Here is a 26,195-nt window from a genome sequence, read left to right as displayed (position 1 = left end):
ATTTGCTATTATCATCATTTTTTCCATTCCTTATATCACTTCAATTCCTTTAAACAATTAAGTCAATAGAAAAATTGTTTCAAGAAACACATAGCTATCGATTCGATCAATTAAGCCGGTTCTACAGTCGTACGTCGGAGTCGGATTTCGGAACGCAGCCGATGGTCCAATGAGAAAATTTCTTTTTCGAAAATGAATTTCTCTCATTGGATCATCGGCTACGTTACGATATCCGACTCTGACATACGACTGATTGTAGAACCGGCCTTTAACGATCTTCAGTCGCATGGATAAATTAATTACAGCAAACTACCGCGTAATAGTCGTTTCAAAAAATAATAATATGACGACGCTCGTGCTGTTCGACGCTCGCGCAAATGACAACAACAAAACACGTACGATATGTCGCACAAAAAAGATGAGAGATACGAACGCCCAGCGAAAAATTGATTTCTTTTATTCATTTAATAAAACCTAATTTTATTTTATTAAAACCTAATTGCAGGCCAGCGACAGTCCGAAAATGGAACATCAACTGCAGCAGCAGGATTGTGTCAAAAAGGAGGAATGCTACGACTGCTACGAGGTCAGTCAGCGGCGACAAGAACGACGCCGTCGACGCCGAGCCGAGCGCGGCGGCAGCGCCGCGTCGCCGCCGACCGTCGGGCGTCGAGATGACGTCAGTGACGTGCAACGATGGCGGCGGCGGCGTCGTCGTCGTCGACGATAGCCAACAGGAACGCGATTCCCCGGAGGTGGCAGCGCCTGGCAGCGCCGACGTCGACAACCGTGGAGAACGATGTCAAGGAGGAACCAAAGAGTTCAGAGAAACCGAGTACCGACAGCCGAGATCTTGGCGTTTGGTCGTGCAATTCGCGGCATTCACACATTTGTTTTCATCTGTATCCGAAATATTTCGGTAGTGATCTGTTAATTATTTAAAAATGGCTACGATTACATTTACGGAATTATGCGTATATATTGATGCGCAATTGCGATCTATAAATATAGATATAATATGTAACTGTTATTTAACCTAACCTATCTGTTCCGAGCACGTGAGCTCCGTTTTTGTTCTCGACGAGGTTGAAGTTTCAATTTGCACGTATGTCGATAGCTCGGATTAACTCATATAAATTCGAATAAGCATCGCAATTGGAATGGCTCGGCGATTAAGCAACAAGGCAAAGCTCAAATCGTTGTTAACTGTGACGAGTAGCGCAGTCGCTCTGTTTGGCGGTATATCTCTCTATCAGGGCAACGAAAGATTTTACAGTGACGTCGCTGTACCTCTGGTGCAACTGATAGATCCGGAAACCGCCCACAAACTCGCGGTGAAAGCTCTGAAATATGGTCTCGTGCCGAAGCAGAGGACAGAGGATCCCAGCTTGCTCCGGACGACCGTGCTGGGCATGGAGTTCAAAAATCCGATTGGCATGGCTGCGGGATTCGATAAACAAGGAGAGGTGGTAGAAGGACTGCACAAGATTGGTTTCAGTTTTGTAGAGATAGGTAAAATCTATTGCAAGAGTGTAAACAGGATTTTTCAAATGTATAACAAGATAATTATTCCTATATCGCTTTCTTGCAGGTTCCGTTACGCCTAAGCCTCAACCTGGCAACCCAAAGCCCAGAGTCTTTAGATTGCCGGAGGATAATGCAGTTGTAAATAGATATGGATTTAACAGCGACGGCCACGACGTCGTGTGGGAACGCCTTAAGAGATTGAAGGAGGGCAAAGATTTCAACGGCATTCTTGGAGTGAATTTAGGAAAGAACAAAGAGACGGTAGACGCGACTCAGGATTACATTGATGGCGTAAAAAGATTCATGGATGTGGCGGATTACCTTGTAATTAATGTATCTAGTCCTAATACTCCGGGTTTAAGAACCTTGCAAAGCAAGAAGAATCTGGAGGAGTTACTGACCAGGATAAACGCAGCAAGGGAATCGGTGGGTAGCAAACAGCCGCTGCTTCTGAAATTGGCTCCAGATTTGTCGGATTCCGAGCGGCAAGATGTGGCTGATGTGGTTTTAAATAAGAAATCTAGGGTCGACGGTTTGATCTTGTGCAACACCACGATTACGCGACCGAACTTGACTAATCCGAACAAGGAAGAGACCGGAGGCCTCAGCGGTGCACCTCTTACAGATATTTCCACAGCTATGATAGCCGACATGTATAGACGAACGCGTGGCAGCATTCCAATTATTGGCGTAGGCGGTATTTTCACTGGAGCGGATGTTTATGTCAAAATAAGAGCTGGTGCTTCGCTGGTGCAGCTTTATACCTCGTACATATACAACGGGCCACCAATAGTGGGCAAGATCAAGAGGGAATTGTGTGAAATACTTGAAACTAATGGTTTTTCTTCTGTGACTGATGCAATAGGCAAGGATGCTAAGAATAAATAGACATTTCAATCTTAATGCGTGTAGCCCACAAACAATACGCATTATATAAATATTCAATGCAATTTATATAAAACCTACTGTATATAAATAACAAAATAACATTTTGTTAATCCATTTATATTGTTATAATTGAATAAGAGTTTTCACTATGTTTGTGTTAAATCGGTATTGATTCATTATGTATACCGTCTGCTTATATGTATACTTATTTCCATTTTATTTCCAGCTTATTATCATATATTAGGTATTATTATCAATTCATATGACGTAAGTCGAAAAATTAGAATATCGCAGATAGCGATATTTCCTGCAAATGCATTTCACAGAACCTTACGTAATTCTAAAAATGCACGCAGGTATGATACAGCGCGAATTTGCAAATCTGTCGTCATATCAATGTTTATATAAAGCGAAAATTGTGCATATACAGTCGCATAAATGTTAATTAAATGCGACCAGTTGTTACGTCAGCTCTCGATACCAGTTCCACGTGTTTATTTTCCGACCAAAACAAAACTATACATTTTATTTGCCACGCACGTAATTGCAAATTGTGCGAACTAAGATACACAATCTCATCCGGTAATTATGACGATAATAATTTTTTACTTGTGAAGAAAACAAGATGCAAATTATCAATGCAAATTACATTAGACCGGTTTACTGATGCAATTTAACTATAATTTTTATACGCGATCGTTTCATCGTTATTACAAAAATCGTCTTTTTCATCGAGTGGGATTCGTTATACCAATTACACCTAATTACGCCTAATTATAGTCATTCAATGGCACACGATATCCGTTGCTTATTTAAACGCTCTATTATACACTTAATTATTTCGCGTTACCTCAGCAGTTAAATTCTCGCGGGTCGCTCGCGCGTAACCCGCCCGACCATCGCCGTCGGGCGACGGCGGCGACGCCACTGGCGCGCTTGCCGAGTCCGCGGATCTACGATCCACCTCGCGGACTCCTCCCGCAATACCGTCGTAATCGGAGCAGTCAGCTGTTGTGTCAAAGTGAAACATCCTTAACCAACAAATTGCGCGGATATTCGGCCAGTCTCGCACGACTCGGTGGCACGCGACAAACCCGTGCCTATCCCGACGAACGACCGGCCTACGTTCCACGGCCACGGAGGTACGTTTTTCCCCTCTCGGCGACGTTCGCCCGCCTCGCGGGGGAAGATTCCGCGATCGTCTCTCGGCACCGTCGCATCCGCGGAGTGCCAGCGGAGTGCCCCGTCATCGGCGCACGAGGCGCGTTCGCGACCCCGTGATAAGACACGAAAAGTTTTCCTCGGCCGCGCCTTATCTCGAGCATCGGTGGGAAAAGGAAAAGAGGAACACAAGTGCGTATCGTCCGTCGCCCCCCGTGGCGCTCGTTGACGCACGTTTCGACGAGCGTGACGTGCGTCCCGCGGGTAAACAGAACCGCGTCGAAGTCGAAGGTGCGACTCCTGGGCCCTGGTCATTTTTCTCTCCTCGCCGCGTCCGTCCGCCGCGCGCACGCACTCACGCACGTTCGCACGACGCACGTATACGCGCGACGTACATACCCAGTACGTGGCGATCGCCCGACGTCCCGACGTCCGCGAGGTAGTCCCGAGACGTCCGTCTCTCGTCGCCGTGATCCCGCGATGGACAATGCCACCACGTTCAAATCGTCGACGACGAAGACGCGAGCTGCTGCGTCGTGCCTAATTTCGACCCGACGGCTGTGTGCGGCTGTTAATTTTGATTGCCAAACAAATCGCCGAGAGTTTCTCCGAATCAGCCTTTGATTTTATTGATCCAGCCGGGATTTGTCTCGAACACGATTTTGATATAGAAATATGGCTTAATGTATAAAACTGGCTTAATTTTTGTGATCCGTGTCGACTCGACTCGTGTAATAGGAAAATGTAAGGATGACGTCATCGTCGTCGTTGGAGACAACTTTCCCTTTTCGTGAGATCTTATCTATATCTGATGTTAATTTTATTTACATAATTAATATTTATTTTATATCACTTTTGTGTTTCATCCTAATTAAGTGCTCAATTTTGTTTGTTCAATGTTAGAGTTTAGAAAAGATTTTGATAAATCAAATTATAAGTGCACGTAACAAATGAATATATAGTAGAGTCTTGCTTTTCAACAATATTCTCAAGCAGACCTTGCTTCAGCAGCCGTTCGATTCTCTGCTGCCAAGCGTCATTCAATCGTGTAACGTAAGACGGTACACGGAAAACAATTCGTGCTTAGCGCACGACAATACATTTTGTATCAACAGGGCCGGGGTTTAAAAGATAACGGGTTGATACAATCTCGCAAAATATGCGTACATACCTCGTGCAGAGCGCGATCGAGAGAGAAAGAGAAACACGGATCTCGCCTTTCGCGCAAATCGAGCGTGTCGAAATTTCGTGCATATTGCATGACTTTTAAGTGTTGCGACACGCCGATAATTTATGCGTCCCATAGACACACGGTGAAATCGCCGATGACCATCGTGCGATTCGGCTTGCGGTCGAAATCCTTTCCCGGAGAAAGCGGCGAGTCGTTTTTTACAGAAACTCGAAAATTTAAAAATAGGCGCATGACCGAGCGCACGTGACATATCGTTCAGTATCGCAGCGGGAGTAAAAATGTAAAAAAAGACTCGGTCATTCTTTCGAAGGTGTGACGGCGCTTTCGTTGAGTGTATATACGTATGGTTTTCGGAACAATTTTCAAAAACATTTCCGACCGTGCATACTTTCGTGTTGAGTATGTGATTTATTTTGAGAATATTACGAATGTGTTATCCTTCGAAATTTTCGTCTCGGCAAAGGCAGCTTTGAGGAGCGATAATTTGGACGATTTATTCATACGCTCGGTTTATTGTACTCGAATACGTCGGTTTTATTTTTGTAACGCTTTGATATACGCGCACCTATATAAGTATAACGCGGCCTGAGCGTGAATCTGTCTGCGATGGAGTCTCTCGATGGAGACGTGATATTCTTCAGGTTCTCAATTATCTCAGCAGTGAATCACTTGAATAAGAGACAATGAATAAGCGAGATCTATTATTGCCGCGGTCACGCGCGCAATTCCAAGTTTGTCGGTTCTATTCACGCTATATGATTGATAGGTTCGATATTCCGCGCGTCGCTTACGTCACTGTATTTATATAATACACATAAAAAGCGCAACAACATGTTAATCGGTATAATATCTCAATAAAGTTCTGTTTGAACAGATGTGCACGTTCATCGGGAACTCTGTATAAATTTAATCCGCATGCAATAATTTGATCAAAAGTATCATGTTCTTTTACAAGTTAATGTAAACGCTTGCATAAAGTTTTTATTAATAACTCGCACATTAATTAAGATTTTAAGGTATCCTAAAAATTGGCAATTCCCTTTTTATGTGAAGATTTTAAGATATCCTGATTAATTGCAATTATTCGCTTTGATTGCAGAACGTGTCATTCTGAACATTACGAGGCCAAATATGACTCTTTAGCAACGCACAACGTTTCTCAATACTTTTCTCAGAATGTTTAAGGAAAGCGAAAATGGCGTGGGTGGCTGCAACGGTGCACCACCTCGTCCTCGGAGAATGTTTCCCCGATTTTCCCTGCGAAGATTATTGTATTCCAGTCCGCTTATTGGTCGTCGCATAGCAAGAACGCCTAGTGCAAGTAATAGGAATACAAAAGGTAACTTCTACATTTTCTATTAAGATGCGATGTTGTGTGTAATACTTGAAAGCGAGCATAATTTTCTAAAATAGAAAATATTTTTACAGCTAAAGATCAAGCAAGCGGCAGAGCGACGGATGTTGAGAAAGGAGAGGCCAGAGTAAGCAACGGTTCGAGCCATTTCCAATTTCACAACATAGATCTACAGCGTGCTTCCAGCAAAGGCTCCGTGCTTTCTTCTGCAGGAAAGGTATTAATAAGGCGAGATAACACTTACATTGAAAAGAAACTGAGCAAAAGCCACGGATTTTCTTATCGATAAGCTATCATTGTTAAATCTTGTTTACGTTTGTTATTTCAGAGTAATGAGAATGGATTAATGGAATGTCCATTATGTTTGGCCGAACTGCCAGTAGAATTTTTTCCTACTATACAGTCTTGCCATCATCGCAGTTGCTACGATTGTTTTCAACAATATCTGAAAGTAGAAATCTCTGAATCCAGAGTTAATATCGCTTGCCCTGAGTGTTCAGAACCACTACATCCAAATGGTGAGTACATTATAAGTATATAAAGTAATTACGTTCTTCTAACATCATATATCTTGCTTATTATCATAAGATTTACGAGTTGCTATCTCTCATCGTCTTCTGTGTTACATTTTTGCACATATAGATATTCGGATGATTCTGAATGATCAAACGCAGCTAGAGAAGTACGAAGATTTTATGGTTCGAAGAGTGCTTGCCGTAGAGCCTGATGCAAGATGGTGTCCCGCTCCGGATTGCAGTTTTGCTGTAATCGCTAGTGGTTGCGCCTCATGTCCAAAATTACGTTGCGAGCGACCAGGTTGCGATTCGTACTTTTGCTATCATTGTAAAGCACGGTGGCATCCTAATCAAACGTGTGATGCTGCGAGAGCACAACGATCTCAATATTACGAGCGCAGTTCCTCTCTAAGTTTCAGTCAAACTGATTCTCAACACAGTAAGTGTTAACGAATTAACATTTATGTAACTAACATTAAATTATATTTATAATCCGTGATATGTTTAGGAGACGACATAAAACCGTGTCCCAGATGCCAAGTTTTGATCGTCAAAATGGACGATGGAAGTTGCAATCACATGACTTGTGCAGTTTGCGGCGCTGAATTTTGTTGGCTTTGTATGAAAGAGATCAGTGATCTTCATTATCTCAGGTATATCCAATTATATTTTGAATAAAGTTATGAATCCACTATCTAAATGAATATACTTAAACATTTTTTCATTTTATTTATAGTCCTTCTGGCTGCACTTTTTGGGGTAAAAAACCGTGGTCCAGAAAGAAAAAGATTCTTTGGCAACTTGGAACTTTGGTGGGAGCACCAATTGGAATTGGTCTCGTCGCTGGTATAGCATTTCCAGCTATGATTATAGGTGTGTTGTAATATATTAAATTAATCATATTGCGACAATATAGAAAGATGTAACATTGAAACTGCACTGGAAAAAAAAGAAAATGTGTTACTATAAGCACTGTATATTTTGTGTTCCAGGTATACCTGTGTGGGTAGGACAAAAATTGTATACGAGATACGAGAAGGCCAATAAGCACAAGAGAAATGCCTTTATCGCAGGAGGAGTCACTGCATCAGTAAGTTTATTAAATATTTTTTTAAATATTATTTTATCAGTTGCATCTAAATGGTTGCATCTAAATTTTCTCGATTAAGTGTTATTTATTCTAAATGTTTCGTTAATATTTCTCGTTCCACGAGGAAAGTGGACGAGTGATCGTGTAAATTCTGTTTACGAACTGAAAGAAAAAGAATATAGAAACGTGTGTCTGTATCAATGGCAGGAACTTTGTTTACTATTCGTGATAACATCGAAGTATATTTTATCCATATAGTTTATACAGAGAAAATGGATAGTACAATAATTGTATATAGCGTTAACAAAACAGCGCGCTCGCTGGAATAATTATCGGAAGAAGTTTATCACGGGACGTATTCAGGCAAATGGAACGTAATTGTTTTATGTTTCATGTATATCTCGAAAATACTCTATAACTTTGATACATGTCCTATATCGTTAATCATGGATCTAGTTGATTCCGTCTTAATAATTGTATCACAACTACTTGCCTAAATCTTTAACGACTTTAACGACTTGGCACAGCGCATTAAAGACGTCCATTAGCAATTTGTATCTGAGCAGAAAACCGAATTGATAAAACCACACATTGGAGAAACCTACGTTTGTAAATCAATACTTTTATTACGCAGCTTCTCCTAAACAATTTGCTTCTGCTTTTATCTTACTTTTTGAGACTTTCATCAAGTTGCAAGCGAGTCTTGCGTGAATAGTCATTAAAATATTGTAACTTTTAAGGAGTAATGGCCGATAGGTTCTCAAAGCTTACATTAATATATAACTGAGACATCTATTGTGTCTAAGTATATCGATCTCGATCCATTTTGTCCCGCTCATCTTAGTATCTCGTCGCAAAGAGACGAATAGCGCAAGTTTTTAACGTCCACCATCCGTATTCTTCCGACGTGAATCGTGCTTCTTTACAGTTATCTTCTTCGGTGTCGGCATGTTATTACTGACTTAAGCCTCCTTTGGATTGGGAACACAAAGATTGTGTCTTTAAACTACAAACGGGCTATCTATTGCTTCATGTGAAACTCTTCGTTTAGAGTCACAGCCCTGACAGAAATATTAATTCTTTGGTGTATATGCTAACCGTGGCAGCGGTGATTAAGACTCGGCTTCGTTCGTCGCGACGACGGCTTCGTCCGTCAGTACGCCATCGTTATATAGATCTTCGAGGACGTCGATCAGTCGTTGCTCCGTGAGGGGATCACCGAGTGCGACGTCCACCGATCCGATGCAAAGCAAAAGCGCCAGCAGTTGGGACTTCCTGTAGTCCTTGTCGAGATCATTTCTGGTGTAACCTAAATCCTTGGGAATGTCTAGGCCAAGACTCGAGCACGTCCAGTTCAGCCTGTCCCAATACTTGTTCAAAAGCGTTTTAGTGTGCTTGCGCCGTAACTCGGTGGGCACTGAACTCACCAATAACAATGCAACATCGTTCGTTGGCCGACTGTAAGTGACCATTTGCCAGTCGAGAATGTAGCACGTGGTTTCGCTATGATCCTCGCGGAAAAGCAAATTATTGCTCCAGAAGTCGGTGTGAGTTATCAACGCCAGCGGGCCCTCCGGAGCGAGGAGAGCCGAAATGATGTCTTTAGTGCGAGGTCGTAGAACTAGTAGAGTCTCGAGGACCGCCTCCAATCCTGGTCTACTCTCCAGGAAGTGCGCCAGCTGTGGTAAACCGCGCTCCACCAATTGCTGGTACGAATCCGTTGCTTTTGCCGTTTGGAACAGAAACGGATAACGCTCGGAAAGAGATTGCCCGTCTACGACCTTCATCGACAGGGAATGGGCGTGTATGCGGGCGATGGCGTCTAACGCTGCCATCGCTTCGTTTAGTGTTAATCCTTCCGAGAACTTAACGCTCTGGAAACCGTCGTCGCTCAGGTCTTCCAATACTAGCATCGATTCGGGCGGTACTGGGCTGTCGTCAGTTCCGCCTGCAGGGCTGTAATGAGCATGATAGCAAGCCGGAACCGGTAGGATAATTCTTTCGTGCGACGTCGCTAGCTGTCTTTTATTGAATTCCTTCAAATCCGGCATTACCTGACGTACAAATGCACAGCATTAAGAATTCGTCAAACAGGGAGAGATCTCAAATCTGATTCGATTACCTGTCGCCTTACCTGTGTGTAAAACTTAATCTCTCGGAGATCGAATTGGCCCTCCGTAACGAAAAAGCGGCTAAACGGATCCTTGGGGAGTTGCTTTACGATAAGAGTCCTTTTGCACTTATCCCTCGGCTTACTCGACGTAACTGCTGCTAAATAGTGTACCGTAACGCTGGTGATAGCGCTCAGCACACTCTCGCTCGTCGCGTATCCGGGATTTACGTTAAACTCCACGACTTCGACCTAAATAAAAATCCATTCAGTGCACGAATCAGAAGTTAACGCGTAATCAATTAGTACGTATTTAGGACGATGCCCCGACGCCGGGCATCGACATAAATATTTATTTCACTCGTCTACATGACTAACCGCTCTCCCGTTGTAGTGTTTGGACAGAATGCTTTCGAGCCACTCCTTCCGGACCTCCCAATCCGAGACAATTTGCTCCTCCCCGCAGGAAGTATCGGTCTCGTCGTCCAGGTCGCTCATGACTCCTTCTGGCTCGTTCCTCAGCAGCTCTCAGCTTTCTCCTATCTCTCTTCGCCGATATCCCGCCGACGCGGCTCGGCGATGCTCTCCCGGTGATCCTCTCGCTCGGCGCGCAACTGCCTGGCCTCGGACGGCGTTAACGAGGCATGTGCTCCGCCGAATGACGATGCGCCCCACCGTTACCGCGGCGGACGGTATTACGTGTCTTAATTACCGCACGTACACACGCGTAATGTGCACGCACGCACACGCGTAACACGCGTTGATATATTAACGGCGGGCGTCCGTGTGTGCTCGCCACCGTGAAATCACCGTCGCTGAATGAGCCCTCCTCGTTACGTGCCGCTGCCTCTTCCCGGCTACGTCCGCCGCCGCTGCTGCAGATTCTGCGCCGATTCGGAGCGGGCCATAGTTCGATGCCCCAGTGTGGGTGGAGGGAACGACTGACTTTTTAATCGACACGCCCTTGGAGCTTGGAGCACCGACCGATCGACCAGAATCTTCTTCCTCGACCTAGGCGCACCGAGCGCGCGTTATCCTTAATCGCCACGGCGACGTGGACCTCAGAGTACTGACCAACGCGACGCATGTTCCATTGTCGCCTACCTTGGGCTTGGTGCTCCGCTGCCGACGCTGGGTGGGACGAGGAAGATAACGCGGCTCGGGCGCATGCCTACCCTCGATCAATATTCTTCCTTCAGCTCCTGCCGGATCCCCTCCCCACCAGAGATGTCAGATTCGGGTCGCGAGACTCGAGGGGGGCCACGGGCACCGTGGCTTGCTCGTAAGACGAGCGGAAGGGGGCACGCATACTAAAGAAAGAGCTATGTACACGTGCCACATGCGCTCGTACACGCGCTCAGGTTTCTCCTGTCTTTGGCCGACTTCGCCGACTCCGTTTCGCGACTCCGTCTCTCGCAGGAAATCTGAAAATCGGAGCGCGCTAACGCACCTCCGATTCGCCGTCGTCCTTGCTACATCAATGACTGTGCGAGCTGGTAGCTGTTCTGTTTTCCTTCAGGATCATAGGACAAGAGAAATAAGCGAGATCGTTCCGCACGCATGAAAATGTAGCACGCTGATGAACGTGTAATAAAAATGCAAAATCCTGACTTCACAGAAATGCTTAACTTACAACTTGTTAGTAATATAGAAGACTAGGCCTGTTTTTTTTTAGCTGAACTTCTTGCACGGTTCATCTTTCCTCCTTTTCTTTTCACGTTGGAGAGAAAAAGGGAAAAGATGAACTGTACAAAGAAGTTCAGTTGAAAAGAACAGGCCTAACATTCGGTGCATTAAAAAATTATTAATGTGGTTAAATAAAGAAGTTTTTGCTATGAAACTTTTCTGATATTTTGAATACTTTTTGAGATAGATATATCTAGTAAAGAAAAAAGCTCTATATGAGAAATGGGTTCCCTTAGACTACAATTAAAAGGTCTAACTTCGTCTACTTACCCCCCACCCCCTCTCTTTACATGTGTGTAAAATTTCATCAAAGTTAGAATTTTTATGTTTGCGAGGTTCTCTTGTTAGATATTCCCTTGTTACTTCTGGATAAGATAAGATTGGCTATCGCTTTGAGATATAGGTGAAACACAAGAAATATCAACGGAAATCATTGATTTAAATCAATTATCTTCACTTATCGGGAACATGATTTACTCGGCTGTGCCGAGCGACGCTGAGCATTAAACTTTCATTATCGGAGTTTCTTATAACTTCGTATAACTACGTCGTGACCTTCGATGTGTATCTGATTGTGAGACTGCTCCTATTTATATTACTTAACAGGTGTTAACGGGCATGCATTATTTAAAGCGAGGGGTAGCCTTAAAGACGCCAGCAACATTATCTCCATGCAGCAGCGTTATCTCAGGACACTTTGTTGTCCTGACAAGCGACGCGTTATGAGGGATATAAGTTTTTTTTTTATTTAAGAAAGACCTTTATTAATTTATCATTATGGCTTCCACAGGTCTTAGTCTCGCCAGTGCTGGCAGGATTAGCTGTAGGTATCGGCGTACCCATTTTGCTGTTCTACGTCTACGGCGTGGTCCCGGTATCTCTCTGCCGAAGCGGAGGCTGTGGCGTCTCCACGAGCGGCACCGGGGTACGATTTGAATTCGACGACGAGAACGAGCTGATGGGAGCATTGGGCGTTCGCAACGGTGGAGGTAAATACGAGCGCATTTGCGCCACGAACACACACGTTCCGCTCGATTAAATCAATCTTACCCACGTGTGTGCCGCAGCTATTCATACCCCTGTATCGAGGTCGGACTATCGCGATCAAAACCCCCATTACAAAACCGTCACGTTACAGACGCGGCATCAATAGACGTCGCGAGTCACCGCGGTGGCAATCCGTCGATAGGGGAGGCCTCCCTTTCACTGGGTAGCGGCAGTCAGTTGGAGAAATTGGGCCGGGAAAATGATCGCGAAAGCGCCAGCAACGTGGCCCTCGCTGGCACCAGCCTCGCGGGGAGTATAGCCTCCAGCGTGCTTCCCGGAGGTCAAAGGTATTAACTCGTTTCTCGTTCGCTAAACCGGATAATGTGTTTTTCACCGATATATCCGATTACGTGCGTGCACAGGTTGGAAGTCCAGGCTGACGTTACGTCTACACAACGTTTCAGTTTATGTAGCGAAACGGCTTCCGCGGCTACTAGCCTTTCTGAAAAATCCGTAAATGCTTCTATCGCTTTGGACGATGGCGCGGCCTCTACGAGAGCCTTGGCAGGTTCCGTTCTTAACTTTAAGGTATTTACTCCTGCTAAATATTAAATAGGACTTTTTTTTTATTTTTTCAATTACTGAGTAATATTAAAATATTTTATTGAAAAAATATACAGGATAACTTCTAAATATCATTATTTTTATCATCGTCTTTTACATATTTATATAGATGGATGGCAGTTCAATCAGTGGTGGTAGAAGCACAGAAGGAGAACAGGCAGCTAGCTCTGCTAACGGTGGTCACATGGACTCTGCTGGACAAGCTACCTCCCTGAGCTCGCTAGAAGAGGTGGCACCTGGTTTAGCAAAACGTATCCGTCGTAAGCTCACATTTGACCGTCAATGCAGCGATTCCAGTAGTTGGACTATGTGCGGGGAGGACGGCGGTTCGGAACGGGTACGATTCGACGATCACGTCAGCGTAATCGAAGCAGATCAAGAGAGAGTTGTGGGTGGCAAATTGGAAGGCTGCGCGGTAAATAATCGCTCAGCAGGAGGGCGGAAGCGAAACAAGGATTCAGAGATTGAAATGGAGGTTCAAAAGATATCTAAGTACGAATTGCACACCTAAGTGTTAAGTTACAAAAAGGAAAGCTGCGAAATTATTGCGATAATATGTTTGTTTAGGAGTTCAAACGGTGAATTGAATGCCGAGAGTCCTGTGGACGACACTTCGCGGGAACGCGTCAACGTAGCCACTTTGAGAAACGTATTTTTTCACACTTCAGCGATATCTACGGATCGCGAGAAACGATTGTCTGTTATAGAAGAACCGATACCGACTGTGTCGCACACTTCTGGTAATCGGATTTTCTCGCTTTCACACGACGAGAGTCAGAGCCCTACTAGTACGGACGAGAGCTTGCAATGCTAAGAAAATTAAGACTGAGTCTATGGACGTCATGATATGCATGTGTCTCTCAAAACGTTACGATGTGCGTATATACATATTCTTGAGTGTGTATATATGTATTAAACTACATAATTATAATCCGTAAGTATGAACGCGAAGGTTGTACATACCCATACACGCAACACGCAGTATAGTTCAAATGTCACAGGAAGAGATAAAAATGTGGTAAAGGAGTTTTACTGATGTGCATTTGCGCTGTGATTATTAGAAACTTGTGAATGTATACATACACACACACACACATGTACACGTACTGGCCTCCAATTCGTTATAAAATTTTCTTTTTGCGCCAATATTTTATGAATGAATATGATCGTTATTATAACAGAAAATATTACTTATATCTAGATTATTCTCCAGCTTTTGACATCCGGTTTGTAACGAACAGGTGGACAATACAAGCTAAGAAAAAGAATTATAAAAATGAAAGTTAACGTCGTGGATTGTCGCTGCATTTTATAAGTCAAATACTGCTCATTACGTCTTTAAGTATTACGCGTTCTCGTTTAATGTAATCGATTAAGAATATTTAAATATGAATATTCTTCAAAAATATGTTTTTCCTTGCTGTTTGAAAATATATGTAATACGACAAGTAGTTTTATTTCAAATAATATACTATTTCTTACATTATATTATACTGAAATGGAAAAGATTGCAGTTTCATATATGGAAGATATAGTATGCAATACGTACATACATATACATATATATATATATAGAAATACAAATATGTAAATAAAAAAAAATATATATATATACTTATAAATATATATATATATATTTATATAAAGTATGTATATGTTGTATATTATAGATATGTATGTATGTAGAGCCTATTATAAGTTTTAGAAACTATCCCGTAAACTTATTGGATTAATTTATCAAAATAGTAATTGTGGTTTATATATTATTTTTGCATTTGTCAGATCATAGGAGTCAATTGACTATTGATACCGATGTTTGATTAAATAATTAAAAAAGACTTTATACTTTGCTTTATATCAATTAATTTCCTTTGTAACTTTTTATCTGTAATTGTACAACAAATTCAAATATGCATGCATATTAATTTTGTAAAAAGAATTTTGTTCAAAAGTATTGATTACTTTCTAAGTTTTACTCTCTTATAAAACAAAAAATAATAAAATATATATTAGTCGATAGTTTTACAAAAAAAAATTATTTTGTATACGCATACCTAGAAAAAACCGAATTTTGAACTATAACAAACTGCCGCATCTTCTTATACATACGCAAACAGTACCAGTTATATTTAAACGAAATTTACACAGACGTACATATTCGAAATCATTGATACATTTAATATATAGAAGAGGTAGCAAAAATATACTTTTATAAAACATTATGTTGATCATTGATTCAAAAAATAAAATAATTAAGTCCTTATATTCCTAAAAAATTACTTTCAATTTCTAAAAATTTGTATTGACTTTTTTCTACAAAATTAATACAAAGTAATATTATATTTTAAATAAGTATCTTCATTAATTATCTTACTAATATATTATAATCAATTCTTATAACAAGATAAATATGGATTTCTATCTATGTTTATGTTTTTATAAAAATTTTGTATTAATATGCACAAAAATGATCATGATTTCATATTGGACTGTGAATAATTACAGTTTCGAGAAATGCTATTTTTTCTGCAAATATATAATATACATTATACAATATTTACTAACTATGTGTCATAGTATTTTGCTATATATTTTTATCGTCCAACAGTTTTTTTTTTTTTTTTTTTTAATTGAAATTATTAAAACATGTGATGATGACATATATAATAATGATAATATTGCTTAAGATGCTGAAATATCTGTGACTCTCCGAATGCCTATTGCACTACATACTTTATCATACAAAAACCGTAAATATTAATTAGGATTATTACTTAGTATATTTAGAGTATTGGCATCTACAAATAATATATAAATCTGTATTAATTTAATTTGCCTGTACTTGCCTGTCATTAATATTGTACAGCACAGAAATATCTTTTAAATAAGCACTGTTATATCGTTTTACACGTCATTGTAACAAGTGTATATATTTCTCTGGAAAGTAAAATAAACTGCTGCAAGAAAACTGAGACAAGATTGCGTTCAAAATTTACAATTCATTGAGCATCATCATAACTTAATATTGAAATTTAACGCATAGCTTTATGTATACCATTGTCCTAATTGATATTTTTTTGACGTAGCAACATAAACTTTTGAAACTTAGAGTGAATACGTTAGGTGATATGTGGTATTATCTGATTCATTGTTAAAAAAAATTCAACTCGTTTTTATATATAACAATTTTATATCTTTATTATTACCTACAACGATCGACTTAGAAATAGAGGCGATTTTTTGAACAGTTCATCTACCTTTATTTTGAATAATTCACTTTGTATAGGTTCATTTAATTGGCAGAGTGGATTCTTTACTACATATTCCAAGTAGACCTAAAATGAAAAATATGCGATTACGTAGATGTACCTAAACCTGCGTTTTTATCAGGTGAAACAGATACGTGATCTTACTTCTCTGTACAATTGCTGCAGCAATTCTCTGGCATTCTGACTTGCATTATCAGTATTCAAGACAAACTTAAGACCCGATGGCGTTTCGAAGTAGTGAAGCGTATATTTGCTCGTCTTGTAATACAGAAACCCCTCCTTGGGATCCAACGGTGAGATTTTACTTACAAATGATTTTATGGAAAACAGCATCCCATACATTAGTTTCGCTTCCTAAATTGTAAATACATTTCTGGTAATTGTTTTTAGTAATATCTAATCGACATATATTATCTTTTACATTTATACACATCTTGCTCTTTCACAATCGGTTTACTTTTCAGAAAATTTTAATACAATGGCAATAAATATAAGTCGCTATCTGTCATAACAAGATTTTTTTTTCTTTAAGCTTTTGACTTTCTTAAGCCTGTCCAACTTAACAAAGTACACAGATATATTTCTTAATTGTATATCTACTCCTATATTGACTTTTCCTCAACCATTCATTGTGCTATCCTCACAAAAGCGTATGTATAGTGACTGTCCGCAGTGCATTAAGCTCGGGGTCCGTGGGTTTGCTAAGCCCATATGACTGTGCGGCTCAGTCATCCCTGCGGGTGTCATAACATTGTTGACACACCGGATTAGTTTCTTTAATCGACACACACACAAACTTGCATGTTTACCTCTTCCTTTGTTATCCCCGACTTGTTTAATCTGTTCCACTCGGCATAATACAGCAACGTGCCGGTTTTCGAAAAGATGTACAAGTTATGAATTGTCATCGCTGGCACGTTCTCTCCTTTTCGTTTCGTATCGTCGATTCTGCCAGCTGCCACGCTGCCAGCAGTCGTTCCACCTTGCAATTTGCAATCGTTGTTTTGACGTTTCGACGACGACACTGCCCAGCTGTGTGACTCCTTGCACATTCGTCATCTAGTGCCGAAGTGACCGAACTCTGTGCACAAAAATCGTCGATAATACTGGGTTATGCACTTATCTTGTTGTAATAATGTAGATAACGTTACTACAGACGCAACGAAACAAAAAAGAAAAATATATTTTAATTTTAAATAATTTTTAATTAATACATTATTGACGCTATCTATCTTGTACTTGTGTATGTGCTTTGCGAGAAATCTTTGTTTTATGTAAGATTTACATGCAAATCCATATGGATTATATATATAATCTTTTACTCAATTTTTACATAATATATATCTAGTTGCATTTTTCATAATATAATTTTATATAAAAGTAGATGAAAAAGTAGATGAAAAAGAAGTCTTTTAATCTGTCATATATAAATAATTCATAAATTATATTCGACATTATAGAAATAATTCACACTTTATGCTTCTATGGCAACTAGAGAAATTATGTTAACATGATGATGATAAGTGGATATTTTCATATCTCTCGCAATCGATCTTCGTTGATCTTCACACCTTCAGTCACATGTTGAAGCACACTTTGTCACCGATAAATTAATAAACCAAAACGGCGAGATAGAATTCAAAACCATTCAAAAATGTAAGCCAAAACGGTGCAAATGTTCTTGTCGATTGTATTACCTATTCCAAATCGTAAATGGCATACCCGCGCGAAGTTCTCATTTTCGGGAAACTAGATTTCATCTCGAAGAAAAATCAATATGTCCTTCTGTGATGAAATTGATGGTAAGAGACGATGCTCTAGCACCGGTTGCTGTGGTTAGTATAGACAAATTAAATAGCCAATATCATAAGGAAAATGATAGCGATTTCAGTTTTTCAAAAATTTAAAATAATAACAATAGTTTATATATGTCATTATATCTTTAATTAATATATATTGAAAAAACTTGGTATTTATTATTTACTTATTATTGTTAAATATTAAAAGAAAAAATTCACACCAATACCTTTGAATTAAATAACATTTTATTATTTTTAACTACCATCGAAATTTATTACTTTAATACAAAATAGTGTATTATTTTAACTCCATTGGTTTAGTTAAATTAACATTGTTTTAGTTAAATTGTTGAGTAGAAACAGTGGCGACAATATATAGAAATGGTTAAAAATGACTCAAATTGAGTATAATTAACACTACAAATTTAACTATGTATAAGCAAAGAGGAATGTTAATAGCTGTCATTAATAGTCATTCTGTGACATTAATTTATTCAAATTTTACTGAATTGTTTTATGAAAGTTATGATTTTTAGTTGTCATGAAAGCTAATATCATTAACACAATACAAAATTAGTTAAGAAATCAATGTATCGTACATTACTCAAAACCGTGCAGCTTAATATATCTCAAAATATATCTTTCCAAGAGATTTATTTTATAGCTAAACAAATGTATTCCTTTTTGTAATAACAAAGTGCTTTGAACGCTGATTCTAAAATCCCCGAGAGAGTTTCGTGTGTTTTCTTCCTTAAATATCTTCTTATCCCTATATATATATCCCGAGAATGTATGTACATGGTTCGAAAACGTACAGTTTGCTTGTAAAAGATATTCTTCAAAGAGATTCACTTTATAACTAAGCAAATGTATTTCTTTTTTTAACAACAAAATACTTTGAATACTGAGAGATTCTAAAATCACTGAGAAAATTTTATTTTCTCTTTCTTGAATATCTCCTAATCCCTAACTCGTATACATATATCCCGAAAATGGATGGCTTTAGCCAGCAATATTTTGATGCAGGAAACAGTTGTGCATCAGGCAAGAGCGGTTGTGAGACGCGCATATCTTCGTGTAATTGCCAAAGTAACGTAGGATGCCCGGATTGCGTCGCTTGCAGTGGTCTGCGGCCCACCGGAACCGCTGCGACGGGCGCGTGTCCTGGTCCGTGTCAGTGTGTCGAGGAGGAAATCTGGAACAGTAACGTGCCACCTAAACCGAATTGCCGATGGTTGAATAACTTCGCCGAGCTACGCCGTCAATGGAGCGATTACGGTCGCCAGCAAGCGTACAAGTGCCGCGGCTGCAGACGATCGTGGTAGGCAAATAACGATGGTCCAGCATATCGGTATCTTGGGTGGACACGTGGGCGAGAAACCGACATCGTCCTGCGTGTGACGAGACGATAAAAATGAACGTTTTACATCAGTCCCAGAACACTTGCTCGCTTTTCTCGTTTCCGAATAAAAAAACGATATCGGTTACTCTCGTTCGGAGGTATTTCAACACTCTGTATTAAGGCACGTTGTAAAATTCAACGGCTTTTGCTTCTGGCTGTTTTTTGGTGTGCGTAAGAAAAATGTTGCCCGTGTGCGACATCCGCGATGTTTTAGGGTAAACTTATTGAGGGTGAACAGCTTGGAGGAAATTGGAGCTAGTGCTTATCTCAGTTTTCGTGAAAGCACTGTCCATTTGTAGCGTCGCTGTTGCTCTCTCTGTTTTATTTTTCTTCACGGGGAAAGAATTTTTGAATGAATATGAACGCTAAGCGAATATATTTTTATATTCAGTGATATTGAAAGAATTATTAGATTTCCTTATTTTGTGCCGTGTTGCATTTTGTTCGCAGCAGAACTGTCGCTTCGTGCCGACCGTGTCTTTCACCAACGGCCCCGTGTTCCGGTACCATTTTACTTATGTCGGACTGTCAGGTACACACCAAGGTAGATTCCTTGCTGAGATACGCTTTAAAATGCTTGAGATTTCTTTGAGGTAGTAAATTTTACAACTATTTACTGCGAGAGGAGATTAAAGTAAATGTCGGCGCGAAGAAAACAAAAGATCTACTTAATCCCGCTATTCTAGTTTAAGATTGCTCAATTTTTACCCAATACTTGCTTTAAAAATATTCTTTCTAATATTAATAATAATTTTAGTAATGACTTCAACGTTAATAATTAACTTCCGAAGCATCTAATGCAGAACAAATATATTTGAATAAAATATTTTTAAAAATATCATCCATTTTTGAATTCAAACGTAGTCGATGTTCATGACGAACTGAGACTGAGTAGCAAGATTAAGCAGTGCAGAATAAACAATGCAATAGCATAGTTAATGCTTATGACATCCTGTATACGTTTTAATTAAATTTGACAGGAAGGTCGCAAGGATTTAATTCAAGCGCGGTTAGTTGGCGTACTCGATTTATGTAAATTAGTATAGTATAGTTAGAAGTAGGCGAGTGTTTCAAAGTTTCTTAATTATTCGGTAAAATTCGTAAAGTTGGCCAAACTAATTTGTATACAGACTTTAATGGCACAGTAATTGGGACGTTTAAAATGTTAAACGTTTAAAATGCGACCTAAACTTGACTGCTGTAACTTTAATGTATACGCGCGGCCATTACGTGTTCGTTACATTTATCTTGACGCGATTTAAAAGACGTCGTCGTGTTAAGTTGCAATTTTCACAAACGGACAGCATTTTTAAGACGCCGATTCCGGCAGCTATACGGTTCGCGCGATAAGTTCGCGCCTCGCTTTGTAACTGTCGTCAGATTCCTCTATCTTCGACAGAAATGCTGTGGGAGCCGTCGTTTAGCGGGCGGGGCAAGCAAATCGGAAGTGGCACCGGCAGATAAATCGCCATCACCCGAATCTCTGAAACGGGAAGCGGGCGGTGGTTGCCCGCCGCCAAACTGTAGCCGTCCATCGACCCGCTATAACTCTCCCATGAACGCGGATTGCGCGTCGACCGCTTCGTCTTGCTGCCCCTCGCAATGCAGATATCCTCAAACTTCGCCGCATCGGGCGTCCGACTGTCTTCAGCCCTGTGCCCGGAAATCTATCCTGAAAAAACGCAGCTGTTGCCAGTGTAATAATGCGAATCGCTGCTGCCTGTGCCAACCGATGCCGCGCGGCTGTAACTGCCCGCCGCCGATTCAGGTGGACGCGCGCGCTGCTCACGAATGCTCCTGCGACTGTCCGTCCAGCCCGGAATGCGCCTGTCCACCCAGCGAACGAAGATTCCCAAAAACGACGGTCAAGTGTACTAACGCGCGTCTCTGCTGTCCGTCCCCTCGATTACCGCCGAGTCCCAAGTGTTACTGCCCGCGTTGTCAGCCGTGTCCGCCGCCACCTTGCGGTCCATGCACGTCCGCCAAGTGTCGACGACCCCTTCCACTCAAGGATCTATGCTCGCCGTGTCCATCCTGCCCACCTTGTCGGCCGGTTTCGACCGCTTCGCCTTGTCGTGTTACTCCGACACCTTGCAGAAACCTGACGTTCTGCAACGAGCGTGGCGGTCGACCTTCCTCGCCCTGTACAGGTCAGTCTTGGCGTGGGATTACTGGCGATATAAGGAGCTCGGAGAGTAGCATCGGTAGTAAACAAAATGGCAATGAGAGACGAGAGTTACACAATAAGAAAGATCGTGACTGTTGTTATGCAGATTGTATTGGATCCGAGATTGAATCCAAATACACCGATAAAAATCGCAATTTGACGCTAAACGAGGGATATACGCATCAGAATTCAGAGTCAAAGACGTTTATTAATTTGTCAGAGACCACAAATCCTTCGAAGTCTGTCGATCCCGATTCGTACGTGTCGGAGGAAAGAGATGAGACCGCTTTTGAAAATGCAGCGGAGGCTCTTGAAGAATGTACCATCGAAAAATCTTCGAAGGATTCGTGGTACACTTCACCTACCCCCGCTTCGTCCAACAGCGGTACGGAGCCCGATTATTATGCATTCCAGGAGGAACATCCGCCCACTGGCAGAAACGTGTCTGGAAATCTTGTTTTGGCAAGATTATCGAGTCGTATAAAATCATTTAGTCGGGTAAAGAATTTATACGAATAAAACGCTGCTTCGACGTAGCGTGTTATTCTTCGCGAAGCTCCGCAGGCACGTGTTGAACCGTTGGCGGGGGTTTCAATAAGCATCCTGGCAACCACACCGACACGTGGGATCGACAGACAACGTAGGAATGGTGGAGCCTTGAAGGAAGATACGACAGGGAGGGAAGATGCTCGTAGTTTACCTTGGGAAAATCGCGTAATACGATTGAACGCGTTTCAAAACTACCGTCTTCTACGACTCGCGACTGTTCAATTTTCCTCACCTACGTCGTCTAGCGAGGAACTTACCCGTTTCACCCCGTAAATCAAAATTACCGTTCGGGTTTGTTATATTTTAAAGTAATCAACGATAAATAGAAACGAGAAAATTGTAAATTTAAATTTCGAGAGAATATTTATCTATAAGATATTTCTATAATTAATACAGAGAAAAGCTATTAATTAGTTTAAGTATTTTTAATAAATTTAGACAATTTCAAAAATTGATGAACTAGTATTTTGATGATCAATAAGCTCTCTTTTTCTCTACAGAGATCTCGTTTAAAAAATATATATTTTACAAAAATTTTAATATATTTTATGCAAGTACATCTAATTTTATAATGTTTAACATTTTATATTTTTTATTTTAAACAAATTTACTTATGTGGCTCATTAAAAAATGGAGGCATTATTATAAAATTACGAACTTTTTAGTTATGTCAATTTTAACAACATACACATTTGAGATTCACAGAAAAATGAATCTCTATATATGTTCAAAAATTTTGAAGAACTCAGGAAATCTGTTTTGTTAATTTAGTTGTGTAATATGCTAGAGACTGATGTTGACTCTACCTTATGTTATCACCAAAGGACCAATGTGACACGTGGTGTGGTGCATCCAGTAGGTGTCAGCTGCACGTCGGAGGGAACATTGAGCGCATATGCGCATACAAATGAAAAGAAGAGCGTGAGTGCATGCTGCGATGTGTTTTCTAATCTTGGTGGCATCGGCTATTCGACTCTCGTACCAAGCCCGTTGGCACTAATATCCTTCGCTCTACTGATTCTTCTAGCCGTTACCTGGTCCTCCGGTTCAGCCTTTTACCGTCGTTACTTGTTACGCAAGAGAATTTGCTGGAAATATCTGAGATTATAATTATGTGAAATTCTCTTGAGCTTGTGACAAAATAAAACAGAATAAAAAATTTGATGAACCAAAATCCACGCACATATAAGTAAGCGAAAACTTGTACGTAACTCTAGAAAGTTGCAATCTAAGTTAGCACGAAATATAAACTTGGTCAATAGCCTGTAAGCTACGCTTTGTTCCAAATACGAAACTCATGATACAATGCAATACACATCGAATGTAAAACAATGTGTAACGATAAATAAATGATATATCAACGAATGCATCGAACCGCCTAGGAGAGAATATTAATTTTAACAATATAGATTTATTTTATCATATTTTAGGACATTTTTTCGGCGATTTATATCTATAAGATACAAATAATTGATTATTAAATAAAATATCTCGTAAAGTATGTATAGCGGTAATTCCCTTGCGAACATTTTCTTTTTTAATATACGCGATATATACGCTTCAACCTCCCCCATCACACCGGGAGTGACATAGCGAATGACGCTCGCGCTTTCTGTCAGTCGGCGAAATGACGTGCCGGAGAGCGTTTCCGTTCACGTTTTTGACGGTGTTGGTGTTCTGTGCAACATTCCGACGAGGTGCTCCTGCTGTCGCAGGAACTATCGAAAATAAGAGTGTCACTGAGAAAGCGCAACCAGAGGGTTGCATTGAGTGTGGATATTACAGGTACACGCGGTCGCAGAAAAAAACTGGATATAATCGAAGACTGTAGCGTAATATAGAGGAATTGTAGATGTTTGCAGAGGAAATAATGATTCAGCATTAAGAATGTCTTATCTAAAGTTTCAATTTTTCTGTGTATATATCCATTTATATTTTTTTCTTAATTTATATTACAGAATTATAATTTAGGAAGGAAAGTGGTACTCTTTAGAAATAATTTTTAAAATAATTTTAAGAAAGTTAAGTCTCATTTTTCTTCTTAAATTATAACTATAAACTTAAAAGTAAGCCCTATGGCCCTAAGTTTATATAGGTAGACATCATAATATATTTTTTACTGTTCATTGTACGTATATAGATGTCCAGAGAATTCTGGAAAATGCTTGCTGGGCTCGGTACCTGATCCTTGTGGATGTTGTCCGGAGACCGGTTTGTGCGCCCGTCTCCTTGGCGAACCATGCTGGAACGTGAGCATCCCTCTTTTATCTTCAAAGAGCCGTAACGACGGATACTGCGCAAGAAATTATCTATGCGAGTTGCGCTCCGATCTACAAGAAACGGTACGGTACGAAACGCAGTTCGTGCTTACAAAAGTTGAATGAGATCTTTAAGCACACGATTAATTTTATTTTAATATTTAATATTCGAGAAGCAAAATTTATAAAGTCGTTCTCCACAATACCGCGAAGAATATGCATGTCGTGAATGTGTTTTACGCGCGTCATTTCTGAAATTTTCAATTTAGTTGCGTAGATTCTAGAATTTTTTGCTTGTTATTTGTTTTGTTCATTTAAACATAACTGTATATTATTTATATTATTGAACTTTATATTATTGAATTATCGAATTTTAAAGAAGGACTCGGTACATATACCTATGTACGACAACTGTTTTGATCACGTGTTTGGATCGTGTACAGTTTTTCATTAGTGTAGCGAAACGATCGTCCAACAGTAACTTACACGAATGTGCGTGGTATTGTCGCTGACAACACTTAATGTAATCGTCCAGTATATTAGTATAGAATTTAGTCTGAAAGTTAATTTAAACAAAAATAATACGACATTCCACCAGTTGTTTTATCACAGAATTATTATTTATTATATATCTATTTGCTTTCAATAAATTTTGCATGTATATAATTTACAAGTTGTCGTAATAGAGTCCTTTAAAGAGCGGATTCCTTTAAAGAACATTCGTTGAATTTACACGAAGCTAAGAAAGCGAGTCATCACGGGCGATATTTATCACCTCCGTAAGTGATAAATTCACTTTCCCAATTAGATTTAAGGGGATCACGTTCTAGATCACTCGGTCTCAATGAGCTCGGTAATGAGAGCTCCGGCTTTCTGGGTTAGTTCGACACAAAAATGGGAATCGCGCGTCATTGCGCAAACGATATCTAACGTAGACCCGCGTATATCATCCACCCACTGTGCTACGTTGTCAGTCAGATCTAACGTAGCTCCAAGATTGCAGCCACCGGCGACTTACGGTCGCTGACCCGCTCCGCGCTGGCCTTTTCGCATCTAATTTCGTCTTGTGCACCGTGGGCCGTGATCGCATTGTGAGAATATATGCGCACACACGTCATGCAATCAAACAATCAGGCAGACCGTTTATGATAGACGCGGGCTGGATAAGAATACTTTTCGCTATATGGTCTTAAAGGGGGTAGGAGTCGTATTTAAATAGCCGGAACATCTCTCAAAGGTCGTTCCGGGTAACTGCATAAATACTTAATCATTTTTACATTAACTACTTAATTACAACTCTACATTGAACTATTTAAACGATCACTAATTATTTTCCTTAAGCGAGCTATCTATGAAGACAATTCGCGCGAAGTCTGTTTGTGGTGTTTGTGCCAGTTCCATAGAAATTCTCAGGATATAGCGAAGACGTGCTGGCACACAAAGTACCATTTTACCAACTACAAACGATTTAACTTCTCCGTAGTAAAATGAGAAAATTGTTTTGTCTCTAAATATCAAATAATGGCCATTTTCTGTCTCTGTAAAGTGGGAAAACAGTAGCAATAAGAAAAATGGCGATAACAACGTCTTAAGATCAATCCAGACAAACTTGCATAG

At 40.3% G+C, this 26,195-nt stretch overlaps 5 protein-coding genes across 8 annotated transcripts in view; 3 read left to right on the top strand and 2 right to left on the bottom strand.

Moving 5' to 3' along the window:
* Positions 1–846: 846 nt before the first annotated feature.
* LOC112464488 (dihydroorotate dehydrogenase (quinone)) lies at positions 847–2,531 on the top strand. The gene is made up of 2 exons (XM_025031500.1): positions 847–1,512; positions 1,592–2,531. The coding sequence occupies exons 1-2, from the start codon at positions 1,161–1,163 to the stop codon at positions 2,413–2,415; spliced, it is 1,176 nt and encodes a 391-aa protein (XP_024887268.1). The 5' UTR covers positions 847–1,160; the 3' UTR covers positions 2,416–2,531.
* An 822-nt stretch (positions 2,532–3,353) lies between these two features.
* LOC112464460 (E3 ubiquitin-protein ligase RNF19A-like) lies at positions 3,354–14,701 on the top strand. Of its 4 annotated transcripts, none has more exons than XM_025031451.1 (13): positions 3,354–3,557; positions 5,868–6,107; positions 6,197–6,339; positions 6,451–6,640; positions 6,765–7,076; positions 7,146–7,290; positions 7,374–7,510; positions 7,630–7,727; positions 12,314–12,512; positions 12,662–12,857; positions 12,933–13,098; positions 13,244–13,626; positions 13,702–14,701. In XM_025031451.1, exons 2-13 carry the CDS (start codon positions 5,945–5,947, stop codon positions 13,946–13,948), a joined length of 2,379 nt encoding a protein of 792 aa, XP_024887219.1. In that variant the 5' UTR covers positions 3,354–3,557; positions 5,868–5,944; the 3' UTR covers positions 13,949–14,701. The 4 variants fall into 4 exon arrangements, with proteins under 4 accessions (XP_024887219.1, XP_024887237.1, XP_024887245.1 ...); XM_025031469.1 differs by lacking the exon at positions 3,354–3,557 and adding an exon at positions 3,572–3,768; XM_025031477.1 differs by lacking the exon at positions 3,354–3,557 and adding an exon at positions 3,783–3,867.
* Positions 7,919–12,307, bottom strand: LOC112464479. Its single transcript, XM_025031487.1, has 3 exons — positions 10,216–12,307; positions 9,862–10,089; positions 7,919–9,781 (listed from the first exon to the last, which is right to left on the bottom strand). Exons 1-3 carry the CDS (start codon positions 10,333–10,335, stop codon positions 8,840–8,842), a joined length of 1,290 nt encoding a protein of 429 aa, XP_024887255.1. The 5' UTR covers positions 10,336–12,307; the 3' UTR covers positions 7,919–8,839.
* Positions 14,702–16,300: 1,599 nt separating the features above from the next.
* Positions 16,301–17,437, bottom strand: LOC112464776 (trafficking protein particle complex subunit 1). Its single transcript, XM_025031963.1, has 3 exons — positions 17,213–17,437; positions 16,548–16,757; positions 16,301–16,469 (listed from the first exon to the last, which is right to left on the bottom strand). Exons 1-3 carry the CDS (start codon positions 17,309–17,311, stop codon positions 16,341–16,343), a joined length of 438 nt encoding a protein of 145 aa, XP_024887731.1. The 5' UTR covers positions 17,312–17,437; the 3' UTR covers positions 16,301–16,340.
* Positions 17,438–19,194: 1,757 nt separating this feature from the next.
* LOC112465253 overlaps positions 19,195–26,195 on the top strand; it is an 8,261-nt gene continuing 1,260 nt past the window's right edge. Inside the window, exons 1-7 of the mRNA XM_025032731.1 lie at positions 19,195–19,523; positions 20,055–20,148; positions 21,004–22,269; positions 23,092–23,365; positions 23,940–24,105; positions 24,461–24,695; positions 25,781–25,785. Coding sequence (XP_024888499.1) covers positions 19,195–19,523; positions 20,055–20,148; positions 21,004–22,269; positions 23,092–23,365; positions 23,940–24,105; positions 24,461–24,695; positions 25,781–25,785 — 2,369 coding nt within the window. The remainder of the gene's footprint in view (positions 19,524–20,054; positions 20,149–21,003; positions 22,270–23,091; positions 23,366–23,939; positions 24,106–24,460; positions 24,696–25,780; positions 25,786–26,195) is intronic.

The sequence above is a fragment of the Temnothorax curvispinosus genome, unplaced genomic scaffold (genome assembly GCF_003070985.1).
Source record: "Temnothorax curvispinosus isolate PA1 unplaced genomic scaffold, ASM307098v1 QBEX01001498.1, whole genome shotgun sequence".
In the NCBI taxonomy this organism is placed as follows: domain Eukaryota; kingdom Metazoa; phylum Arthropoda; class Insecta; order Hymenoptera; family Formicidae; genus Temnothorax; species Temnothorax curvispinosus.
This window is presented reverse-complemented; position numbering and strand designations above follow the sequence as displayed.